Here is a 27,001-nt window from a genome sequence, read left to right as displayed (position 1 = left end):
GCCTTCACACCACTGCCATTAAGAGGGCAGAAGACAGTCATCTTTACTTTATACATGAAGATAAGACACCACAAAGTAACAGAAACAGAGGGGCGATCACAGCCTTCTGAGCTCTGAGTTCTAAGACGTAAGCTCCAAAGAAACACTGAGCCCAAGGTGGAGAGATAGGGTGTGGAAGATAAAAGCATGCTGTATGAACTGAATCCATATGGAAGGAGCAAAAGCATGGATTAGATGGAAGAATGGGATCAGCAAAAACACTAGGAAATGCCAACATCCAGGAGGAAAGGCTAGCATATACAATAACCAAAGTCTAAGGATGACATAAAATTAGCATAGGCCAGGGGACAGTTCTCCAGAGCCAGGGTGAGGAATGAATGCTGTGACTATAATCTACAGTCAACGTACCACTAGGAAGCCCAGGTTCGTGCTATTCAGGTGACTTTCTGAGAACAGTAATTTCTAACACCCGAATATTTCATGCTGAGATAATTATTAAAACCAAAACTCCCAAAGAAACTCCAAAAAAATACATTATAAAATTTAATCTCTTGAGTATCAGAAACTTGGGTCTGTCATTTGTGAGAGCTATTCTTTCAGATGACTAGGAGTTTTTAGATGTTCTGAAGTAACTGTATTGAATGGTAACCCCACGGGACCCACCTTCTCCTCCTCTATTCAATAGCTTATTAATGGTCAAGACAAAGGAATAGGGAAGCCCTTATTAGGCCGACAGGTGAAATTGAAATTGATAAGACTGCCAGTACTCAGGGAGACAGGGGTAAAGTTACAATTGACTTCTAAATAGTAACAAGACAGGACTATAGAACGAAAAGAAAATAGAATTCACCTAGCAAATATTTATTGACATCTACCATGTGCCTGGTTGGCAGTGGCCACTGTTCTGGGGATATAGCAATGAACAAGAAAGGGAAGGCCCTAGCTTCAGTGGAACTTACATTCTAGTTTGAGGAGACAAACAATATGGAGATAAATGGGTACAAAAAAATGTTAAAAATAAGTGTCATGAAGACAGTTCAAATAGAGGGATATGATAGAGAGTGAGTGAAGCTACTTTATATTGAAAATTTAAGAAAGTTCTCCTCTCTGAGGAGGTGACATTTAAACTGAGATCTGAATGATAGTAAGGAATTTGCTATGCAAAGATCAAGGTGAGAGCCATTCTGGAGGGCAAACCTGGTGTGAAATGAAGTTGCTGTATGGGAAGGACAGAAAGATGGTTGGTGGTTGTAGATTAGTGGGAAAGGGATTAATAGGAGGAAGTGGAGTCAAGAAAGTAAGGCTGGGCCAGATTACAAAGGACCTTGTCCCCAGCTGAAATGGGAGAGAGATGATTTGATTTAACCTTTACAAGATGGTTTCTTTGTGGTGAATGGATTGTCAGGCCCCAAAGTTGATGCAAGGAGATGAATCGGTGGGGGACTCATGGCAATTATAAGAGACCAAGTAAGAGAAGGGGCTTGGATAATGGTTTTAATAGTGGACACAGAAAGGGACGAAAGGTTGAGGATATTTTTACACGTAAAGTCAATAAGATTTTTAGGCTATTTTTCCAGATGAAGTCAATAGGATTTTGCTTGAACAAAAGAGAGAAGTCACAGACAACATGGTTTTGGGGGGTTAAGCAACTGGGAAAGGGGAATGTAAAGAACAGGAGAAGCAAAGCTTTTTGTTTATTTGTTTGTTGCTGTTTGGTCCACGTCAAGGTTGAGATGCTTTTTGGATTTCCGTGTTGTAACACTGTCAAGAGGACCTTCGGATGGATGGATCTGGATTTCTGGAGGCAGATCAAAGCCAGGGATGTAGATTTGGCAGTCACGTATAGGAGAGGACCAACTTAAAGCAGAATGCTTCATTAAAATGAAAAAACAAAGAGCCCCACCGCAGAGAAAGGAAAAAGAGTAACTAAGGAGAAGCTCAAGCTGAAAAACAAAACAAAACAAAGCTGAGGTGATTGTTAATCACAAGGTAAATATATTCCAGCAGTGTCCCTATTGTGATAATCAAAGGCACTGAGTCTAGCGTGTGTTCACAGACAGGGAGCATGAATAATAAAAGAAATTATCCTTCCACCAGGTCTTCAATACTATGTTCAGTTCCAATCATTGTAGAAAACTGACAATCAATGTGATTAAAAGTAAGAAACAAGTTGTTCTAGAAACAGGTTATACGATCTGAAGATAGCTTAGGGGAAAGAAGAATAAGAGCTGAATCATTTACCATCACCTTTTAACTTTTTTAGTAAGAAAGCTTCCAAATAGTTCAACACACAAAACAGTTCAACGATCTGGAGCTATTGCTGCCTACTGAAAAGGGGTAACATCTGTGAATGAAATCAGAGAGAATGTGGATAGATGCATGAAAATATCAATTAAACAATACAGATAGAATAAGGTAAAAAAAGATTTCTATTCTCATAATTGTTCTAAAAAGGAAAGTCAAATATTTGAACAAGAATGTAAGCTCCCAAGTACTTTGTCTTGTCCTTTGGTATATCCCAGCCCCTCTACTAGTGCTGGATAAATAGTATAGGCTCAATGAATATGTGAGAAATAAATGAACAAATACATGCAATCTGTCTTGAATTGTGTATCTGATCAGTTCCCAGAACTCAGAAAGCCTAGACACAGCCATCTCTTGAGGTCCTTTTTAGGTGTAGGACTCTAAAAATCGCATGCATTTCTGGAGCTGACTTACTCTGCATAGGTCTGGGCAGCAGAACAAGGACTGACGGACAGAAATTACAAGTAGATTCGTTATTGCTCAGCACAAAACAATCTTCCTAACAACTAAAGCCAACATACAGGGTGGAAACTCATTCAAATTGGTCAGCTCTGTGCCGTCCTGGTGAAGTGGGGTGTCACCCTTAGGTGTCACAGAAGAATCTGCTGTAGTATGTGTGAAACTAGACTAGACTCCAAGACCCTTCCTTACTCCATGAATTGATGACTTTATAATATTGAGGTAAGCGCCACTAAAAGGAATAGAATCTTCCAAGAACAGTCAGAGTCCTCCCCGGAACACTCTAGCACAGAAATAGAGTTATAATGGCCAATGAGGATCAATGTTCCTCCTTTTGGTGGGTGCACTGCTCTATTTTTTATTATCCCAACCGCATGAGGTGATGGCATTGTAGCCACACAGAAGTCCTTCAGAGTAGCACATGCACTTTCGCCTCTCAGAGGCACGTATTGGCTGGAACTATTGTTTTCATGTGAATGTTTCTATGAACAGAATGCCAGTGTTCACCACCATTTACAGAAGAGCAAAGGAACAAGAACGGCCAGGTGATGTTGGTTTTAGTTTCCAAGAACCTCCCTTTGAAAGGAGACACTGACAGCTTGTCAGGGCTAAGCAAACGGTAGGACCCCAGCTTACCCTCCCGTGAGTAGCTCTGTCTATTGTGAGTTTTCATTACAGCGCTGCATTCCATGGGGCGCCATTGTTCATTTCACTCTGATGCTTCTAAGGTACAAAGGTAATACTGGTAATGCCGGATGGAGGGCTTCCCTGAAATAGCACTTAGGTTCTAATCTCAATGCGTCTAAATGTACAGGGTCACAAATGGATGGGTTCATTTGTATGCTGTTTTGTCTTCATGCATATCTAGCTACCTATCACTTCAATTTATAGGAAACAGCATGCCTTGTTAGCCTAGCTAACGTTTCCCCAGCTTTTCAATTATGATTCTCATTTTCTCTGAAAGGCGATGTAGCTATTATTTAAATTCGAGAGCCACTATACCCTTGTGGGAGAGTGGGTAGGCCAGTATCTTTTTCCTATGCAAATATATATACATTTGTATATGCTGCCAAAATAACGTACGGTGAGTCTGAGACCTACTACTGAAAAGAACAATGAACTGATCACTTAACCTTTCTTCCACTTCAAATGAGCTCTGTGTTTACCCTGAGGGTTGTAACTTAATTAGAAGCTACTGGTGATGAAGAAACTGCATTTGAGTTTCACAAGCTTGCAATTCATAAGCCAGCCAGAGACAGAATTAGTCAAGAAGTTTATAAGGAAACATTGATGATCATGATAAGGTCAGGCCCCTACAGAACACTTACTTAGCCTCGAAAGATGAGCACAAAATGCACAGGGAGATCAGCTCGGTGCTTTGTGACCACCTAGAGGGGTGGGATAGGGAGGGTGGGAGGGAGATGCAAGAGGGAGGGGATATGGGGATATATGTATACGTATAGCTGATCCACTCTGTTATACAACAGCAACTAACACAACAATGTAAAGCAATTATACTCCAATAAAGATGTTTAAAAAATAATAAAATTAAAAAAAATAAGAATTCCTGAATGAGTTAAGTGCCACTGTTGTTTGCTAGCACACACACTCAGTAGCTGGCACGTGACGGTCACAGGGACTGTTTCGGAGAAGGGCATTCAGAGACAGGCAAGTAAGCAGAAGTCATGGGTGGTATCAAAGTTCAGGGAAGCATTTGTAGCATTTATGATAAATGACAGCATGAACATCCTTTAAATGGAGAAAATTCTATTTCCAAAGCTTAGTTTGAAAAATCATCTCGAATCCTTTGTAAATTGAAGTAGGTAAACAAATGGAGGTTAGTATTAGCATGACTATTATAAGAGGAAATTCAATGGGAGGCAGCTATTCTTCTGAGCTCAATAAATATTTTTTACCAACAAAAGAGATATTTCATGGAATAAGGGGAAACTCAAACTTTGTATTAATGCCTTTGAAAGGCAGGATTTGATCCTACTTACATATCCCTGAGTGAATACTGATTTTCCCAACTTGGATGGTTTCCCTCCAGACTAGACAAGTATTCCTTCTAGAAGTGATCAGGCCTCTGGAGAGAAACCACTGCAGAACAGACTGAATGCTCAAGAGGTAAGGATGCTAAGATTCGCCAAAGCCAAACTTTCTCTATTCCTCTGCTCCATGCCAAATGTCCTCTCCTCTCCTGTCACCAAAAAGAAATAACAACAACAGCAAACTCCTGTCTTCCTTAGGACAAGGCAACTTTTGTGTAAAAGTCTCTAAAATTCAACCAAGAAGTGAGCGCTAAGTCCCTACCACATGAAGGAGAGAGAGCAGGAGGGTGACAGTCAAGGGTAAGATGGGATTGCCACCCTCTTCTCCCAGGACTTACGGGGAGGAAATCTGCCAGCTGTATCTGTCTGCAGGGCATTTATCAATTATGTCATTGAGATTTAGATAGAGGTGCTTAGAACACAATGATAACGACTAAGGAATGTTACTTTTCTTGGTTAAAAAACAACAAACTTGTCTTAAGAGTCAAGCTGCCCTCCCTGAGTGTATTAAGTCCTACTCAGTCCTCAATAGAGAGAACTCTTCTCACCACAGAGAGAGAGGTCTCGGTAGTAGAAGGAATTACCTACATAAAGGGAGGGTGGGAGGGAGGGAGACGCAAGAGGGAAGAGATATGGGAACATATGTATATGTATAACTGATGCACTTTGTTATAAAGCAGAAACTAACACACCATTGTAAAGCAATTATACTCCAATAAAGATGTAAAAAAAAAAAAAAAAAGGAATTATCTACGGATTCAACCTGAAGCCCTTAAACTGGCGTTTAAGTTCTTCTGAGGCCTACCCACCATTACTTACTCACATGCTTGATTCCAACCACATAGTCTTCTGAGTACTCCCTACATCTCCTGAATTCCAGGCTTCATCAGAGTTTTCCCTTCCCTTGGCTTTCCTCCCATCACTTCTACTCCTGGAATCCTTTTATCAAGGATCAGCCCTCACATCACCTGCTGCACAAAGACCCCCTCACCCACCGGCGGGGGGCTCTATCCGGCCTCAGGATTCCAGCAATGCACACAGTCAGCATCCTTTCGTAGACACTGCTTGGACTAAGTTCCTTATCTTGACTATGATCTCCCAGAGGACAGAGACCATGTGATAAGCCTCTGTGTACTCATTAAAGTATCTGGAAAATTGGCAGGTAAAAGAGAAGAGCAACCATGATAGAAACCCAACTTGGTGCTGCAAGGTACTAGCTGTGTAGCTCTGAGCAAAGTATTTAGCATGTCTGCATTTTAATGCTACGATAAAAAGAGTACCCACAGGAAAATGCATAGGGTGGTTTCAAGAAGGAACTTAGGTAATTCATGGAAAGGGCCTAGAACAGTGCCTGGAATTTAATAATCCCTGAGTAAATGCTGACTATCATTACTATCAAGTAATTCCACTCTTCTGATACTACCCAAAAATTACAAAAGCAGTAGTAAAAGGATGATAAACAATTACATTAGGAACTTCTTCAAGCTCATGCTTGAGTTGGCAGGGCACTGTTTGTGTGTGTGTGTGTGTGTTTTGTTTTTGTTTTTTTTCTACAAACGGCTTTAACGTAATAATTGGCCAAACTAAGAGAAACTTTAAATCCTTGCCAAGGTGGCTGAAGCTTGAATTTGGTACCTGGGGATCCTAAGCTGATTTTTTCTTTTCCTGATTACAAACTGATGCTTCGAAGTAAAACTCTTACTCTGAAAGGGTTAGTCTCCCAAAATCAAGGGCCTGGGAGTTATGCCAGCATCCATCTTCCAGCCCATGGTGAATCCCAACAACTGTATTCTAGATAGCATTCCCTCTACTACCAAACATTCACTCTTTCAAATGTTCATTCTGCTGAATTTGAAGCCTGAAATTCTTTCCCTTCAGGATATAAACATACACGATACTTATCCATCCTCTGCCAAAAACAAAAACATCATCATCATCATAATATATTCTCACTCAACTCTTTGTCTTCCCTGGAGGGTCTTACATACATACACTCAACTGCATTCCATAATCCACTTTCTTGGGAAGGATTATCTACATTGTCTCTACTTTACTTCATTCTTTATCATTCATTCATCTATTCATTCATATATTGCACTCTACCTTTCAACCCCACCTCTCTTATGAATCTACCCTAACAAAGATCACCAATGACCTCTTACATTGCTTAATTCTAGATTGTTTTTCACTCCGTAAAATCTATTCTGATTATAGAATTTGGTGCTATTGATCACCCCTTCCTTCAGCATCCATGAAAACATTTCTCCTGTGTTTTTATCTTTTTTGGCTATTTCTCCTTAGCCTCTCCTATAATTTCTTCCTCTGCTCTGCATGTTGGTATTCAACAGTATTCCACAGGAGTCCCTGTTTTCTCCTTTTTGTACCCACTTTCATGAGGCGTGCAGCCTACGGACATGGCTTTAACTACCACCTAACGGCTAGTGACTCCAAATCTAAAGTGTCATCTCAGACCTCTCTCCTGACCTTCAGACGAATGTATCTGACAACTGATCTTCACCTCTGCTTGAATGTTCCTAGATATCTCAACTTCAACTGGTCTAGAACTGAACTTAGTATTGCTACATGCACCTAACCCTCTTCTTACAGCAATGTCCAGCTCCTGTATTTTGGACTGTTAATCTTGACTGCTTGAACTTGAAGGCCCTTCCTGCTCATTTCTGGCTCATCTGAGCACCCATTCCTACCACCCCACTATATTCATTACACTTCCCCATCTAAATTGTCTGGCCTGCTACTGTTACCAAAGAGTTGGATGATGTAATGTACATCAAATGGATGGATGGATGAAGAAATGGATGAAGAAATGGGTACAACGGGTAGAAAATCATGCAGAATAACTTGTCCCAACCTTTTCCACTAAAACGTTGCTCATTAATAGGGTAGGGAGCTGTCCTTACCACAAATGCCTGACTGGCAGAGGTGTGTGTTTCATGGCCACGAGGACGCCACCCCAGTCTAGGAACCAGACATTGTACTCTTCATCAAAGATCTGGAACAACAACAACAATAACAATCATAGCAACGCCTTACATTTGCATAGTGCTTGACAGTTTACAAAGTTTTTCACATATATTGTTTCATCTAGATTCCGCCCCTGCCAACAACCCTATCAGGAAGTTTGGCAAGTAATGTCATCCCCATTTAATAGATGAGGAAATGGGCTTGTAGAGAACAAGTAATTGTCCCTCGGCTACTCAAGTGGCATTTCCAGGGCTCTTTCCCCTAGTACTGTGAGCCAGTGTGCCACCAGAGGTTCAGGCAACAAGACGCATGCTCAACTAGATAACTCAATGGAACATATGACTTCAAAAACTTCCCCTCTTTTCATCTGAGTAACTGGCTACTCAGCTTTCTCTTTCTCATCTTTTCAAATGAGACGTTTGCTAATTTATAAATGGCCTGTGTCTTTCTCATCTTTTCAAATGAGACGTTTGCTAATTTATAAATGCTGTCTTATAAACATTTATAATGTTTATAAATTATCTATGAACTCAAAGGACAATTCCTTTTAGACCTGGAGACATTATGATCGACGTGATGACTGAGTTCTCAGACTTCGCCACCACCTCCTAAGTTCCCATGCAAGTTGGATGAAGACTTAAGTTTAGTCCTAGGGCATCCTCACTCTAAATGCTCACTAGGACACCATGCTTCCTCAGACCCAGAGTTACTGGTTCTTTGGTTTATTTGTCCATTACCTATTCACCCATCCACTCACTCATTCACTCATTCAGTGATCCAGCCATCCATCTACACAGGCATTTACTAGGCACCTACCATGATGCAAGTCTCAGAGCCTTAGCTTAGACCTAACCCCACATATAGCAACACTTCTACAGTTTATGACTTTTAAGTCTCCAACCTAAGACAGAAAGAATACTTCTCCACCGGAGAACCAGTTCTCTCCTCTAGATCATCTAGATGAAAGTGGAACTGGAGACTTCCTCTAGCTCTTAACCACTAATGGTGGCTCTTACAGCCTGGATGGAGAGGTTGGGGTGGTGGGTTAAGTGAGAAGTACTAGAAGGGGTAAGAGAGTATAAGTAGACTTAAAAGGGAGAGAATAGGAGTGGTGTCTCCTATAAACATGTCCTAGGGAACACCACAGAGGAAAGTAAATGGACTCTCAGGCCTAAACCTTTCAATTGGTTTTATTTCTCATATTTGCCTTTAAATGCCCACACTAATGGTGAGCCTTAATGCACGAAAGACTTAAGGGATATTCATTTATATGTCAGATATAAACACAGACTCTGAGCCCGTAATGCTAGCTTTTCTCTCCAGAGCTCAAAGCCACGTAACAGAAACACTGGACTGAAGTCTGAGGGTAAGGACTACAAGAAGATTCTTGGCACTGAGGAGGAGAGAGAAGTTATTTTCTTCACACTTTCCTCTCTGTTGTATCATTCTGGCCACGGCTAACTCTTGCCCTGTCCAGCAATGTAGTGGAAGCTGGAATCCTAAGTTGTTTGGGAAAAGAGAAAAGAAAACCAAACTGGTGACAACATAAGGAAAGAATGTAACCGTGGCCACCTGGCCAGGTGAGCTATTTCTTGTGTTGGAGGGACAATGGTTTGTCTGTTGGGAGCTGCTAGACCAGAAGAGTTTACATTGCAGTTGCTACCCCATTCGGCACTTGTAAGAGAGTATCTTATATTTTTAAGGTATGTTCTTATTTTATGTGTCTGTTCCTCATCTACTTGATTCCCTTGTGGGCAGGAATCTTAACTTATTCTTTGTTGCAGGCCTTACAGTAGTTAATATAGGACTTGTGTCTAGTAGGTCCTGGGTAATTTTTTTTTTGAGGGTGGTAGTAGTGACAGTGGTGGCAATGGGGGTGGCAATGATAATGTTGGTGATGGAGATGATAATCTCCACTAAGGGACCCAAACAGAAGCTTGTGCAGGTAGATTTCAGATGGTGGCTTCACCTTCATCGCTAAGACGTTTAGTGCTCTTCGTCTTCCTCAGATAGAAACCTTCTCACCTTTAAGACTTAGTAAAATGTCACCTCTTCTTGTGAAGCCTTTCCCAGTTTCCCCAAGGAGAATCAATTCCTCCTTCTTCTCCGCAAGCAAATAATGCCACTAAAATAACGCAACCGCTCTAAACTACAGTTAGTTATTTATGAACCTGTGTCCTCTGCTTAATTCTGAGCTCCACGAGGAAAGGGACTCCAAAGTATTCAACTGCCTCCTCAGGTTTATACCTGACACCCAGGTGACATTGTATAAATCTGTGTTGTCCAATATAGTAGCCACATGAGACAACTTAAATTTAAATTGATTAAAATAAAACATTCGGTTCCTCTGTCACACTAGCCACATGGGACGGTATAGATGCAGAACATTTCCATCACTGTTCAAAGTTCTATTGGACAGGGCTGCAAGAAAAAGTTTGTAAAACTGAATTAATTTTTCATGTGGTCATGTAACTATTAAGCTGTCTCATACTTAACATGGGCCTACATAATACTGAAGCCATCACAGACTTCCACGGCTTTGCTGGTCTTAGCATTCTACCGGCTTCCTCTTGTAGATAAAGAAACAGACCCAGAAACGTAAAGACACCTACTTGCCAAGACCCCGTGGCACATTAACGATAGAAACTGTTTTATTGGCTGCATCTACTCACACCAGCACGGTAATTCGCATCTGGTCTGTTCCATACATGTTGCTGAATGAAAGAATGAACAAATTGGGAAAATCCCAGTTTTTCTTATGCCCTGCCCAGCTCTTCCCATTGCCCATCTAATCTGCCAGCTACATTGACCAAATAGAAGGGCTGCTTCAGTTTTTTTGCACCCAAAAAGTCATAACAAGCCTGAGAATCTATAAGAAAGATGTTGGCAGAACTTGCCCTAAATGGTTCCTCCCTGCCCCCGAATCTCCCAGTTACCTGTCTCCATGTGTTGCCCCCATCAGAAGAGATGAACACGTTGATATCAGTATATGAGAGCTCTGCGCCAATGTTGCCTGAAACAGAAGCAGATCATTTGAAATTGTCAGGCGGTTTACAGATGACGTGTGCTTGGGGTTGGGTGAGGGGGTAGCAGAGAGTAAAGATTTTACAAGTTATTTTTAGAATAGATTCGTACAGTCTGTCTTTGATGCCATATCAAAAACCCAGCAGGAAGATAACCTAACACGGGAAAAAAATGAATAAATAAATAATATGACAGGGATGCATCTTTAAATGGTAACACTCAAAGACCAAATATGGATAAGCTTGGACCTCTTGAACTACTCATTCATACCATTAATCTCTTGAAAATTAATCTTGATGGTGGCAAAGAGAAGAGAAAACTATCATGCTGCCTCTAGGAACACCTTCCTCCTCATGTATAAATTTAGCCTATGAAAAACTGGTGTGTGTATGAGTGTGTGTGTGTGTGTGTGTGTGTGTTTCCAAGTAAACTTGCCAATATGTTTCTTGAGTGCCAGGCAGTTGAGTAATCCATTAGTATAGACTATGTAACGAAAATTATCCAGTGCCCAAAAGAATATGACAATATTCAGCAGACCATGGCCATCCAGCATGGCAGGAGAAGTCACCTGGTTTATGCCCAGCCTGACTACACTTTATCCCTTCACGCCGTTTCTTCCTCTCCCCTTCTTTTTCTTCCCCTTGTATTAATACTTCATCACCTTGTGGTTATGTTTATTAAAAGCAAAAAAGTGGTCGGGCTTCCCTGGTGGCGCAGTGGTTGAGAGTCTGCCTGCCGATGCAGGGGACGCGGGTTCGTGCCCCGGTACGGGAAGATCCCACGTGCCGCAGAGCGGCTGAGCCACGGCCACTGAGCCTGCGCGTCCGGAGCCTGTGCTCCGCAACGGGAGAGGCCACGACAGTGAGAGGCCCGCGTACCGCAAAAAAAAAAAAAAAAAAAAAAAAAAAAGAAAGTGGTTAAGATTTCCTAGTCTATCTGTATTGCCCAAATTTGCCCACACAGCCCCTGAGCCCAGAACAGTGCCCCAAACTTGGAAGTGAGTTGCTCGATAAGTAACTGCAACAAACGAATGAGTAAAAAAGTGAACGAATCATGTTCTGATGTTGATGTGCATTTGGGGGGGTCTTGAGAAGCAGGAAAAGTACCCTAAACATGTAAGAATTTACCACTGAGGCGGATATGTTTTCTTTAAAAATAGCATGAAGGGAATGTTAGCTCCCTTCACATCAGTAGCCTAAATAAGAGCACAATAAAAATGCAATAATGAAAATGTTAATGGAGCTGCTGACATTTAATGCTTCAAGATGAGAATTTCAAGGCGGGCTACAGCTTGTCAAGCTCCCATCGGCATCAGGGAGCACACAGCTAGCCAACTTGTTTTGACGCTCAGGCTTCCAAAAATACCCCTGGGGCTCAGGGCTCAGGGCTCAGGCAGTCAGTATCAGTGGGGTGGGGACAGGCATGGTGAGCGGCTCTCAGGAGATGTGTCTGGAATTTGGAATTCCACTCTTCAGATCCAGGTTTTAGAAGACACAGATGAAGAAAGAAAAGAGGGACGGGGCAGAAAATGTCAACTTGAGTCTTTTAATGATGGCTGCCTGGGACATTGTGCTAAGAAGGATCCTGAAGCCATATTTGGTTTCAACAGAATAGAGTTCGGTGATCTATTAGTCACGTCTACCAAGGGTGGCAGAGAGAGGGGGAAGTGGGTATAAAGTCCCCCTAGAGCTGGAATCTGCCAGCCCTGTCATGGCTTCTCAGGCTCTGTCTCATCACCTCTTGCCCTCTTCAGGAGCCGGTTCTGCCTACATCCTAAGCCTCTCTTTCAAAGCTTGACCCAGATTGATTTTGGAGGTGTGGTGGTGGTGAGAATCCAAGGCTCCCAGTGAAGACTGTTTTGGGAGTATCTTGGGTCAATTGAAAGGACCCCTGAAACAAATGCCGCTGATCACAGGAACTAGAAAGTCAGTTCCCAGAGGGAAGGACAGAGGAGAGGGGTCCAGGGTGATTTGATCTTTGAGCATGTTCAGTCCCTAAGTGAACCTGTGGGGAGGAAATCTCTGATAGGGAGAGTCAGGGTTATGGCGTCAGAGAAGAAAGATCTGAACAATGTGCCTCACTGGCTAAAGCAGAACTGGAGGGGGGCTTCCCAAGGTGGCCTCTAGCCAGATTGGAGGGAGAGGTAGCTGGTCCCCGCTGAAGTGATGTGATAGGAGGGAGAAATGGGGAGAGGGATGGAAAACGGGGAGCTCCTCTCAGCAACACCTTAGCTTGGAAACCACAGAGGTGCTGCTGCCCTTTTGGGCATGTGCAAACAACACACTTTTAAGCCCTATATCCTCCCAGGGCTACCTTTCTCTGCTCCTTAGTTAGACATGTGTAAAGGAAAGAAAGAAAGAGAGAGACAGACTGAGAGAGAGAGACCGAGAGAGAGAGAGACCGAGAGAGAGAGAGAGAAACTTTTAACATCCTCTGGGGTTAGAGATGCTTCTCTCACCACCACTGATGCCCACTGAGGGTGTAAGTGCAGGGGGAAGCAGACAGTGCGCAAGCCACTGCAGGAAAGGGAAGCACCTCCATGGAGGGGACACCACAAGGGTACGAGCATTCAGAATGTACAGGAAGCATGGCAGGAAGCCTGGGGTAGCTGTGGAGCGGGCATGTGAAGAGACTCAGGGCTAGGTCTGGCTGAATGGCTACTGGACAGACTAGACTTGGAGCCAGAGGGAGTGTGAGTGAGGGCACAACACCTGCCCCCTGCCCTCCATCCTTCAGGTGTAAATCGAGGACAAGAGTAATCGCCTTTTCCACATCATAGGGCCGTTGTGCGATCAAGGCTAGGAAAGTGCTTTGCACACCTTAAGGCCCTGGGAGGATGTGAGGCCTCGACGACTAGCTTGAAACCACAGTGGTAAGGATAGTAAGAACCCTAGCGCTTCTTTTTTTTTTTTTTTTTGCGGTACGCGGGCCTCTCACTGCTGTGGCCTCTCCCGTTGCGGAGCACAGGCTCCGGACGCGCAGGCTCAGCGGCCATGGCTCATGGGCCCAGCCGCTCCGCGGCATGTGGGATCTTCCCGGCCCGGGGCACGAACCCACGTCCCCTGCATCGGCAGGCGGCCTCTCAACCACTGCGCCACCAGGGAAGCCCGACCCTAGCGCTTCTCATGGCTAAAAGCAATTGGCAGACTCTCCAGACTGGAATTCCATCTGCCTCGTGAGATGTGGCCTCACCAGGAGCCTCAAACAGGGACAGCACAGGGGATGTCCTGTCATCCCCACAGCTTCCGGGAGCCCTCATCTCAGTGAGAGGTGGGAGGACGTAGTGAGGAGCGGAGAGGAGAGAGGCCAGGATCGCTGACACCTGAAGGCAGGTGAAATGCATGGAAAAGGATCCTGGAGAGACAGGCTCCATTCAGGCCAATGAAGCCATCCTAGGATAACTTCATAATTATTCTCCCGATAGCGAACAGCCTTCCAGTTACAAGAGTGACAAAGGGAGAGAAAAGGAACTAGTAAATTCTCATGTATATGGACAAGAAAGTTTCAGAATCCAATCCTTAATGTCTATGTGTCTGTTAGCTTACAAAGACTTAGCACTAGAGTAATTTCGAGGCACGTGATGGCCTCAGGTAGTAACAACCACAACTAACCTACCTGACTATGCTCTGAGCCCTCAGCGGGATCTTCCATCTCTAATTCTCTCTAATTCTTACAACACACTCACAAGGCAGCGAACAAAAAAAACCAAAAACAACTTCATTTGCAGATGAGGAAAATGAAGCTCTGAGGTTAAGGAACTAAGCCAAATGCATAAGGCTCGTAAGTGTCAGAGGTCAGCTTGGCAAGCAGGACTACAGGGGTCCTGAGTGCGTTCATTCATTCCGTGGATGTAGAGTGAACGCATATTATTTATGGATTCTCTTGAAGGAGATGTGCAAACCATATTCTCCTGGTGTAAGAAGAGCAGTTCTCAATTTCTGTAACATTAACAATGGTAATAGGTGACATGTACTGAGTATTCGATACGTCCTAGGCACTGTTCTGAACACTTGAAATCCACTGCTTCATTTAATACTCCAATTCCATTATGTTGGTATTATTATTCCCACTTTGGCAATGAAAACACCAACGTTCAGAGTGGTTAAGGCACATAGAACCATGCCTGACTATACAGTTAGCATTTATATTTTATAATTGATTACTGTTTTTCAGCGTTCCTTCCACTCCAGTCCAGAGTCTCCTATAGGCCTTGAGGAGAGGCAGAGAGCACAGCAGTCCCAGAGCTGGGAGGTCCAATCAGCATGGATGATGGTGTGTGGGGTTCACTCCCCCCAGCCAGGAGAACACCAATAGAGCCTGCCCTCACCTCTCACTGTCCTGGGCTCCCTGAAGCCAGTGGCGTTAAATAGGGTGGCTCCAGTTCCTACCGGGCGGAGGGGAGTAGTCTGAGGTGTCAGAAGGCTATGCCAGCTGCCAACCTGATTCGAGTGGATGGTCACTGGTGGTGCTAAAAAGTTCATACAGCTGGAGGCTTGGAGAAGAAAGTCACGTCTACGAGAGCAGTAACGCCAGCGGCTGGAGCTTCAGGTCGATGAGAGAAAACAGACTAAACCATCTCAGCAAGTTGCTGTGAATTTATCTGCTTTCATTAGAAAAAGAGCTGCCTCATAGCAGAGCTCTAACTTCGAAGATTAGAGGCGTGCCTTGCTTTATGCCATCAACCTATTCCTGCAAAGGTGTGTGGAAATCAAATGCATGCTAAGCAGAGCACTTTCCCCCAGAGACTTCCATGTTCATCTCCGAGTTGTTTTATCTTCATTTCTGATAGACGTTCAGTGGACAGTGCTTCCAACAATACAAATTGGAGTTTTTCTGCCCTTTCCCCCAGGCTGTCAGCCAAGCGGGTTACTCATGTGTAAACAAACCTTTACATGCACCAGAGACCTCCTGATTAAAAACAGCCCTGGGGTGAAACCCTTTGTAAAGAATCCTCTGTGCAAAAAGAAAACTACCCCAACTCATACTTGGTGAGCTAGGAAGTTCATGTATCACGTTTTCTTAAAGTGAGAATTCCCTATTACAAACAACCTTTCTGATCTATCAGTTTACTTGGAGAGGAACCCTGGCCTCTTGCTAAGCACAGGGTACTGCCCTGTGACCATGTGAGATGTTGCATTTACCAAAAGTTGCAAGTGTCTGGAGCTCTTTTACTGGGTGATTAGATTGGTCTTGGAGTCCCACAGATCTTGCCTGTTTTCTGGGAAGAGTGCCCATAGCTTTTATCTGATGCTCAAATGATTCCACAGAGGTCGTAACATATTCCAGAAGCCCTCAGTGAGGAAGAAGCCCAGGGAATGTCTTCCTTACCTGTGGCCACCACGAGCCCTGGAGCCGTCTCCTTGCTGGAGATTCTCCCTGAGGAATATGGATTTTCAGAGATCTGCAAGTGTAGATGTAGGGAGCAGAAGGGCTAAAATAGAGGAGGAGAAAGTGGCTTCATTCCAGGAAGCTCCTGACATGCACCCCTGCCCCACCAGATATGGGGCTCCCAGGTGTTCAGCTTCCAGAAACACCAAGGATTGGATGTGAGCCACTCACTTAGTTTGGGGCACAAGTCATCTCTCCCTGAGCAGCTGATATGTTCACATCAGAAGCTGCCCTGAGCACCATTCATAGGCCCCATCCTGTCCCTGTTGCTGTCACAATTGTAGGCTTCCCCTCTCTTCCTCACCCCTACCTATCCATCAAGGTCCAGTTCATGGTCAGCCTTATGAAGCCTCCCAGACCATTCCTTCCCACAGGATGACACTGATCTTCTCCCATCACTGGCCTTGGCCATCGTGCTCTGCTTCTTGGAGCCCTAACGGGCCACTGGGAGCAGTGAAGTGGGGAAGTAAGTGAGACAGTCTCAGGCCCTCTACCCTCTTCTTCAACCAGATGGTCCCTGTTTCTGCTTTATGTATTTGGTTCCTGTTTATAATTTTACTTTGAATTTTACTTAAAATGTTTGAAGCCATTATTTGAAACTCATAAGTTTGTGTTCTTTCTTCAGTTACTTATTTATCCCTTTTTGAGTTTCTTGAAAAGGATTAGGGATTTATAGACACCATATAATAAATAAAAATAAACGAACTGTGAAATTGGGGAAAGGAGAAAATTAGGTAATAAGATGAATCCATGGGTAAGGTTTGGGGAAAGAAAATTCTTGCTGCGACCAGTTCTTGCATACAGGCAGGCACCTGTCTCTGACCTTCCTAGTACCCCAAATCAGAAGCATGGAGCTGGACTGAAAACTACAAAACGGGAAAGGCCCTGTTAATCCTATTTACCACTATATTCCCAGTTTTTAACATAATGTCTAGAATGTTCAGTAAGTTGCAAAAGGCAACTTTTTTTGCGAAGGGGAAACATAACCATTTCTGGGACCTTAGAAAATTTTCTCAAATAGGTCCTCTTTGTGAGGGCACTGAGAGTTGTGAATTTCACTGTTAATTATCTGTCTTCCCTCCTCACATGGAGTTGCACCTCCATGGTGCCTACCCCAATATTCCATACAGCTGGAACCCTGGGAATGCTGAGAGATTAACTCTGTCCCGTGTGGACATACCAGCCTGACATTCCTTGGGCTTCCAAGGCAAATGTTGCTTACCTTGCCCACCATCAGGCACTTATCATCAAGCACTGTACCAGCATCAGCTAATAGGTATTTACCACTGCTGAGCTCTGTCTGGGACCCTTGGGCACAGGCTCTTTCTTTAGATAAGAAAGATAAAGATGTTTCTTTATCTTCCTAGGAGTTGGAGCACATAGTATATTCTCAGTAAAGGTTTGTGGAATTCAACTGAACTTGCCATCCAAGTGATATGGCAGTCTGAGTCCACAGGTCAGTGCCCTGGGACCTGTAGGCCATCCCTGCTCAGCACCAGAAAAGATCCTAAGCCCTCCTTGATGGAAGAAAGCCCCCGCTGGAGCATCCTCAGGTAACCAGCCTGCCCTGTGGTCTCACATGAGACCGGGGGACTGACCAGCAGGCAGTGTACTGGGCTTCCTCTCAGGTCCACGTCTGGAGCTTGCAGGAGGCGCCAATCCCTGCCCTTGTTGTAAGTGATGTAGGTCTTCACTTGGTCATCCACCTTCTTGTTTGCCAGGAATATCCCTTTGATACCTGCTACCTAGGAAAAAGGGCGAGAGATGGAGAACAATGTTGGGCCAAAATGCCTATAGTTTTGGAGAGGCCCTGGGAGAAGCCCCAGCATTTTCCACAGCGTGTGGGGGTACAACAGAGGAAAAGAGGAGGAACATGGTGAGAAACGTCACGTGCCACGTGGTCTCCAAAAGAAGTTTAAGTTCATCTCTGCTCCCTCCACCCCCACAAACCAGATGTCCCACTTCCCTATTATTCATCTGCTTTGCCCTACTCTGCAGGTCTCTGCACTTTGTTCAGAGGGCTTTATCCTTAATTAACTATCAACATTCCCTCTGGGGTGGGAGTGGTTGATAACAACTGAAGGAGTTACTCCTTCTAGAGAACATTTGGGATTAACAGATACAGGCTACTATATATAGAATAGATAAACAACAAAGACCTGCTGTGGAGCACAGGGAACTATAGTCAGTATCTTGTAATAACCTATAATGGAAAAGAATCTGAAAAAGAATATATATATGTATATAGACATACATATATATGTATAACTGCATCACTTCACTGTACACTTAAAACATTGTAAATCAACTATACTTCAATAAAAATTTAAAATAAATAAATAAAAACAGAGAACATGGGATTTTGCTCAGGAGGGGCTTGTCAACAGGTTTTCAAGGCATCAAGGTATAATCTGTAACGGGAGAAGTCCAGGTGTCCTGATTAATAGTGAGGTGGATATTTGGGGGCAGGTGACCCAGCTTGGCGACCTGGCCCCTGTCACTGGCTGTGCCACCAGCTCACTGGGTGACTTTGGATAATTCCCATATTATCTTGGGTCTCAGCCAATGGTCATTTTGAAAGAGCCCTTCCCTTCTTTTCTGTCCTCAGTCAGCTGGCAAAGGACACAACAGATAATGGAAAGCGCTCTTGCGAGAGTTCCGATGTATTGGGATTTGCACGCCCTTGATATTCTGAAGGAAGAAGAGTATCGCCACAAACCAAGTAGCCAGAGAATGAGGACATTTATGATCCAGAAGCGTTCGAGAGTAAGTACAGATCTGACTCACTTTTATTTCTTCTATGCCTACATCTGGGCAATCAGAAGAGATATTTAGAATGACAGCAATCTATGTCAAGGAAACATTCCTTTGACTTCTGGTTCAAGTGCCAGGAGTTTCCAAAGGAAACGTAATTCAAATTGTTTAAATATATATAAATAAGAGGTAGAATGGCAGGTTTTCTGGATTACACTCAGATATCTCAAAATTTTAACTGTACTTATCCCCATTATTTGAGGGTCATCATGAATTGAGGTTTACTGCAGTTCTGAGAGGATGCCAGTGGGAACAAAAGGAAGGAATTTCACAGAAGTGAGTTCTTTTAATGACATAATTTACCTGATGAAATAAGAAGTGCTTTTCTTTTTTTTTAAGTAACCTGACTGGCCTTGAAAGAGAATAGAGAATGCCAACCCAAATACAAAACAACAAAGAACTACAAAAATGGACAGAGGATGTCAGGAGGAGAGCAGTGTTATCTGGGAAGGACACCACCAGGGGAATTTGACAAAAGGCCAGTGATGGAACTGATTAGCTTCCTAATGTGAACAGAGGGTGGGTAAGGACAGAAGCCAAGGTGGGGAGAGGGGCAGCGTTGTCAGAGTTATGCCCTTCCCCGGAGGTACCCTCCCTGCTGCTTAAAGTCAGAGCCATTTCAGGAAGGCCGGCACCTTACACACTGAGCCAAGGGCTGTGAGGCCCTCAGATCACCTCGGCCTTTAAAACCAACTGCAAAGTTGTTTCTCTCCAACCAATTACCAATAATTCCTCACAGAAAATGGAATCTGTGTTTCCTTAGAACCTTCTGCCTGATGGGGGCCCTTTGCTATTCTCTTTAGACACAGAGCTGGTGTCTTATCTGATGGAGCACCAGATAATGATTCCACAGAACTCTTCCCCCTAAGCCAGCCCCCTGCCCCCAACATGTACCCAGGGCCTTGATATCGAATTTCTAGAACATATACAGGTCAGAATCAGACTTCTATCTGTCACCATCATCCCCTGCCTCCTAGCTCGATACATTCTAGCGTGAATTACTAGCCACTTAGCTGCTTCTCGTGTTCTCTGGATGAGCACGTTTGGAAAATATGATATGCCAATATTATATGACCATATTCCCACTAAGAACTCCACCACTCAGACGGCTATTTTCTGTGTGCCTCACTTAGTCTGAGAGCAAAATCAGGAGAATGGAGACTGAAAATATATAGAAGGAGAGATTCTGAAGGAACCCATCTGCACCTCTGAAGGTGTTTCTCCTGCAGTTGCACCTAATGCCAAAGCAATCTCAGTCCTGTCTGCCTGTCTGGGGGAAAAAAAAAAAAAAAGATAAAACACTTCCCACTTGTATTTGGATTGTTCAAAGCCCTTACGTTATTGCTGAATTGCTTCTTGGCTTCATCTCTTGTGTAAATGGACTATAAGTTGGGAGGGCACTTTGTTTTCTATATCTTAGGCCAATAGCTTTCAAACTTTTCGATTGCAATCCAAGTATGAAATACATTTCTGTTGGCGCCCAGTAGACTCATACCCATATACGCATGTATGTGTACACACACAGCTACACACATATCTGACCCAAAAGTTCCAGGAAACACTACTTACCTGCACTACGTGCAACGTAAAGGAACTGGGGAATGAAACACACGTTTTAACTCTTCTCCATCCAAGGAGGTATTTGGAATCTGATCAACTTAAAAACATGCTTCTTCCCACTGTGGTTTGAAATCAGCAGCACAGCTGCTGCTGTTAGCCCCAAGAGTTCAAGGAGAAAGGTACCAGCTTGCAAGGTGGTCCCCAGAGAAGAGGGTAGTACAAGGTCCCAGGCCTGCATGGCCCACTTTCCCTCTGGGAATCAATTTGAGGTGCAAAGGGACACTGACAGCAGCCCCTTGGCAGAGCACTGAGTCCAGGTGGCATAATCATCTGTCGCTCACCCCCATGCCCTCAGGACAAGGAAGCCAGGGCTCTGCTGAGAAAAGCAATTACCATGGTTTGCCTTGGGCTGTCCCTAGAGTTGGACCTGTTGTGAGGGGCCGATGAAGGTCAGTTGGGGAAAATGTCCCCACGGGGTCTACAAGTAGCCGTCCATCTGTCCAAAGAAGGGTAATGTAAGGTCATGATAAAGCAGTGGGTGGAGGGCAGGCACTAGAGACACAGAAAGCAATAAAACATCAATAAGATGAGCAAAGAGGCCAGAACACTAAGGATGGCTCAGAGTTTCATTTTATGCATCCAAGTATAGTGAGGTCATGATAATTAGTCATTAGGAAATTTAAACAAAACTAATGAGGTGCCACTAGGACCCTAAAAGAATGTCTAAACACACGTGTGTGCACACACACACTCACACACACACACACAACTGATAATACCAACTGTTGTTAAAGACATGAAGCAACTAGAACTCGCATACATCTCTGGCGGGGATACAAAATGATACTGCCACTTAAGAAATGGTTTGCTGGCTTTTTATAAACATACGCTGAGATTCAATCTAGCAGTTCTACTCCTATGTATTTACCCACGAGAAAGAAACACTTATGTTCACATAAATGTTTATAGAAATTTTATTCATGATCACACAGAACTGGAAACACCTTGAATGACCTTCAACTGGTGAATGAATAAACAAACAAGGATACACCCAGGCAATGCAGTATTACTCAGCAGTAGAAAGAAAGGAACATCTCTTGATATTCAACAACATGTGTGAATCTCAATGTACTATGTGAAAGAAGCTAGACTCAAAAGACTCCCTTTTTTGCATTCATATGAAAATGTAGAAAAAATAAAACTGGAGGGACAGAGCGAAATCAGATTGGTTTGCCAATGACTTTTGGTGGGAGGAAGATGACTACAAAAAGGCCATAGGGGCTTCCCTGGTGGCGCAGTGGTTGAGTCCGCCTGCCGATGCAGGGGACACGGGCTCGTGCCCCAGTCTGGGAAGATCCCACATGCCGCGGAGCGGCTGGGCCCGTGAGCCATGGCCGCTGAGCCTGCGCGTCCGGAGCCTGTGCTCCGCAACGGGAGAGGCCACAACAGTGAGAGGCCCGCGTACCGCAAAAAAAAAAAAAAAAAAAGGGCCATAAGAGGGAATGTCGTGAGACAATACCTTATATGTTCAATGTTCTATATCTCGATTATGGTGGTAGATGCACATACCTCTGTCAAAACTCATAGAACCAAAAAGGGTAAATTTTACCGTACATAAATTATACCTCAATAAAAAAAATGAATGTGAAAAAAATGTATAATAGGAAGAGCCTGGGCTTTTTGGTCAAATTGACATGGGTTGGTTCAAACACAGCATCACCCTTTACTAGCTGTGTGATCTGAGCCAAGTTACCAAACTCTCTGCATCTCTGTACTCTCATAGGCACAAGAGGGAATGGCATCTCCCACAAGGAGTTATTGTAATAGATAAATAAGAAAGAGTATATATATCATTAAGGGTTGTGCTGTCCAATACCATAGCCACTAGCCACACAGGGCTACTGAGAACTTGAAATGGGGTCAGTGGGACTAAGAAACTGACTTTTAATTTTAACCAATTTAAACTGAAATTTAAAAAAAACTGATACCTGATCCAGTTATTGGCCAACTTTTAAGTATGCTTGGAATAACTTGGATATGTGAATCTCCCTTTTCTACTGTAAATTTTATGAAATATAAATGCTGATCAAGTATTTCTGGTGAAAATTTAGCAGATGAATTGAGATGCTTGAGAAGTGTAAAATATACCCAGGATACCGTAGACTTAGTATGACAAAAATTATAAAATATCTCATTAGTAATCTTTCATACTGAGCATATACTTAAATGACAGTATTTTGGATATTTTGGTTAAATGAAATATAATATTACAATTAATTTCACCTGTTTCTTTTTTCTCTTGATTTTAAAATGCGTGTGTAGCTTGTTATATATTTACTCGACAATGTCAGTTTAAGGCATTACCTGGTATGCTGTTGTTAGTATTATACAGAGTTACAAGTTGGATGCTTAATCCAGGAAAATATTGAAGAAAATGCAGCAGCTCAGAGAATGTTTCTACAATATAACTGAAAGTGTTGCAAAGAACATTTGTTACCTGATTTACCAGTGGAGAACATCTAGGAAGAAATGCAGTTTATAGTTAGAGATGTGAAAAAACCACAACAGAGCTCTGTATGAAAAGAGTGTCATAAGAATAATGGTGAACACACATAATGAACTGTATTCATTGTCAACACCAGCCTTGTTTTGATGGAATGGCTCTGTTACCTTAAAGAAGAGATCATTATTTGGCCTTCAAGAATTATTTTCTCCCCTGATTATGTAATTACAGCCATGACAAGACTGCACTCTGATGAAGGGATTGGACAGAGCACAAGAGACTCCCTCTTCAGCAGGAAACTGCTCCAACAGACCAGGAAATGAACAATGCCTTGCCTTAGATTTTAGGGAGTTGGGTGGGGTTGATCCCCTTGGTCTCCAAGGTCTCTCAGTGCCAAGACCTACAAGGTGTACTTCTCAAATAAATTCTCACTTTCTTTGTCCCCTTTCCAATGTCAAGAAGAGGCTTGAGAGGTCCATGTGGAAGACAGAATGACACAGTAGTAGCTTTAATCAGCTGTGGTCAGCTCAAGCCACCTCACATCTGTGTTAACTAAAGGCATCTCAGACATTTCAGACAAGGGCAAACAGAGGTAACACCCTGTCACATTGTAATATAAAGCTTTACATTAACTTGGCATAGGCACTACCTCGCGCATACAATTATCATTTGCTAGATGTAAGGGAAAACAGAGAGAAATACCAGCCCAGAGAATAAACGCCCGACTCTTCAGTCAAGCTCTTTACTAGCATCTTCATAGCCTTTACCCCCACTATTCTCCAGGGTCATTTGACATTCTAGGAAAATGGACCTCTACTCATCAGACTCTGGTTCTCTTCTTATGCTGGACTTTACCAGGCATGCCTTTCTCCCATGCTCTAGCAGGTCATCATTTAAACCTACTCATCGGCAAGTCTCCCCAAATTCATCAAGTTAGAATTAATCTTCCTCTTAGTGAACATGCAGGAATCGCACCTCTAATACAAGTCAGACTGTGATCACTACCCTACTAGAGTCACTTACGTCTTTCCAGGAGATTTTGCATCTCACGTACCAGCCTCATCAGGCAAAATACATTTCATGAAAGTGTGTTACTTTAGCTGAATGGAACACGAAAGCTCACTGTTTCTTCCGGCTGTATTACTCAAGGGCATTCAGAGTCCACAAAAATTATAGTCTCTTTGCTAACTGGCCATATGGTACACAATCTCAGTTTCTGTGAGAATCTCCAGTGAAGAAGGTTAAAGTCTAATGACCCCTAGAGACCAATTAGATTGGGCTTAATCTCCAAATCACAGAATGTACACCCAGGTGCAAAGCAGCATCACCCTCTAAAAACCTTCAATATGGTCATGGTTTAGATAGTGTCAGGATATAATTTATTCCCTTGGTATTAAATGCCTTCTAGAATCTGAACCCCAACTACTTATGCAGCACTCATTCTTGTCCCTGACAACCATCTATTCTACGCAATTAGACTGGCTAGCTCACGGACTTACAGATCTACACTGCCTGTCCGACTCTTGGCTTCTGCCATTCTTGACATTTGGAATGCCTTCCACTTCTTCACCTCTTCCTCCCCAGGGCAAAAGTACTGATAACCGGATTGGTAACATTGAGAAAAAGAACTGGTCTTTTACAGCACATCCCGAACTCAACTATTTTGGGGATCTGCCTGCAAAGATCACATCCTCTGCACCACAATGCTGTGGTGTTACAGAGACAGGCTTCCATGGGAGAGCTTTTTATTTTTTTTTTAAACATCTTTATTGGAGTATAATTGCTTTACAATGGTGTGTTAGTTTCTGTTTTTATAACGAAGTGGATCAGCTATACATATACATATATCCCCATATCCCCTCCCTCTTTCGTCTCCCTCCCACCCTCCCTATCCCACCCCTCTAGGTGGTCACAAAGCACAGAGCTGATCTCCCTGTGCTATGCAGCCGCTTCCCACTAGCTATCGTTTTACATTTGGTAGTGTATATATGTCCATGCCACTCTCTTATTTTGTCCCAGCTTACCCTTCCCTCTCCCCATGTCCCATGGGAGAGCTTTTGATTCACTACTTCTGCCTGTGACTGGATGGATGAGTTCAATTCTGGGGAGCAGTATTAGCAAGACCATTTCCTCCTACATGCTTTTCAAAGCAATAAAGCTGACATTTGATCTCCTTTTGTCTCACCCTTTGTTTCTGTCTCAAATGGTTTCATTCTTCGGCAGGTAAAAGAGGAACTTTGTTTACTGACCCCTTCAAAGCCCAACAAACTAGACTGCAAGCTCCCTGAGGGTAAGAACCCTTATCTTTCCTGCTTTCCTCATAATCTGGAACACAATGCAGGGGCAGGATCAACCTTGATAAAAATGAATGGAGAACAAGGTCAACAGAATTGGTTTTAGGGAAGTTGCCTTGCCTAGTGTATCTTGCTTCTCTGTAGGTGCGATGACACCATGTATTTTTTCCCCAAAAAAGACTGACTTCAGAAAGACAAAAAAAAATTATATGTATCTTGGCACATTCTTCATTTTGATTCATGTGTCACTTCAGATCAGAATGTCTCACTGTTCTAAATGACCAAGGAGTTTCAGGCACCCTGTTTTAGGAAAGGAACTGCACAGTGGCAAACTCACCCACCATATCAATAGTCAGAGAAACAGGAATTTCTCAGCTGAAAGGTCATCTGCAGCAATGTCCACCTCTCCTACTGGGCTCTGACCACAGGAGCATGAATAATCCTCTTACCTCTACAGGCTTACTTGTGCAAACAAGAATGGCCTCACTCCTGGGAACATTCATACAAACCTTCCCACAGCTGTGATCTACTGCCCAATAACAAAGGTATATTTCTGCCTCCTGGTGTGATTAGAGGCATGAAAATGTAAGCTTCCCAAAGCCATTTACACTCCTAGTCATCTCTACTAGTCTTTACAACTTTAGGAAGAAATCTAGGTCATTTCCGAAGCTGGGACCTTGTTGCTAAGGGAATTATTTCAGCACTTGTCTACGTCCTAGAAAATCAGGGTATTTCCACCCTGACATTCACTTCTCTCCTTCTTTTTAATGTACCTGCATTCACTCCATGACTTCTACCTAATAAAATAACTGGAATCTTATATGTTTCCACCACTCTTAGTAACTGAGCAGCCAACTTAGATACCAGAGTAGGGATGCGGGCACTCTGACATGCACTGCTCAGAAGAGACCACTGTCAAGCAGAAGGCCATGTGTTGATCTCTCTGCTCTGACAGGCACTCCCGCCCCTCGAAGAGGAAAACTCACGATGGAGTAGCTCAGCCATACCATCTGAGGCTACCGCCCACAACAGGCTGTCCTGCTGTGAATGAATGACCTCCACCAGCACAGCCTGTGGGGTCTGACCACAAGTCACTAGTAAATGTTGGATAATGAGACACGCCTCCTTTGCTCAAATCAATCCATCTAGTTGAAGTGGTCACTCAAGTTCTTTCACTGCGAAAGCTCACACACTAGAGGTATAAACAAGCAGTGTATCATTAGGGTCACTGAAACAATTAGTTTCTTTTTTTTTTAAATCTAGTCCCTAAATGGAATCACTTGGTTTCCTAGATAAATTATTCTTTAACTGGTGGTCACACTAAAAAAATTCAATATAAGTGGAAACTCAATAAAGGTGATCATATTAAAAAAAGATGTGGGCTTCCCTGGTGGCGCAGTGGTTGAGAGTCCGCCTGCCGATGCAGGGGATGCGGGTTCGTGCCCCAGTCTGGGAAGATCCCACATGCCGTGGAGCGGCTAGGCCCGTGAGCCATGGCCGCTGAGCCTGCGCGTCCGGAACCTGTGCTCCGCAACGGGAGAGGCCACGACAGTGAGAGGCCCGCGTATGGCCAAAAAAAAAAAAAAAAAAGATGTAAATCACAGCCAGTTCTTCTCTATGCA

The 27,001-nt window shown here is 43.4% G+C and overlaps 1 protein-coding gene across 1 annotated transcript in view; it reads right to left on the bottom strand.

Moving 5' to 3' along the window:
- SORCS3 (sortilin related VPS10 domain containing receptor 3) overlaps nucleotides 1-27,001 on the bottom strand; it is a gene marked incomplete at both ends in the record, with an annotated part of 579,237 nt that overhangs the window by 71,980 nt on the left and 480,256 nt on the right. Inside the window, 4 exons of the mRNA XM_082673649.1 lie at nucleotides 7,733-7,824; nucleotides 10,733-10,809; nucleotides 16,149-16,251; nucleotides 17,807-17,953. Coding sequence (XP_082529775.1) covers nucleotides 7,733-7,824; nucleotides 10,733-10,809; nucleotides 16,149-16,251; nucleotides 17,807-17,953 — 419 coding nt within the window. The remainder of the gene's footprint in view (nucleotides 1-7,732; nucleotides 7,825-10,732; nucleotides 10,810-16,148; nucleotides 16,252-17,806; nucleotides 17,954-27,001) is intronic.

This window comes from Grampus griseus (assembly GCF_964374135.1).
Source record: "Grampus griseus genome assembly, chromosome: 16".
In the NCBI taxonomy this organism is placed as follows: Eukaryota; Metazoa; Chordata; class Mammalia; order Artiodactyla; family Delphinidae; genus Grampus; species Grampus griseus.
This window is presented reverse-complemented; position numbering and strand designations above follow the sequence as displayed.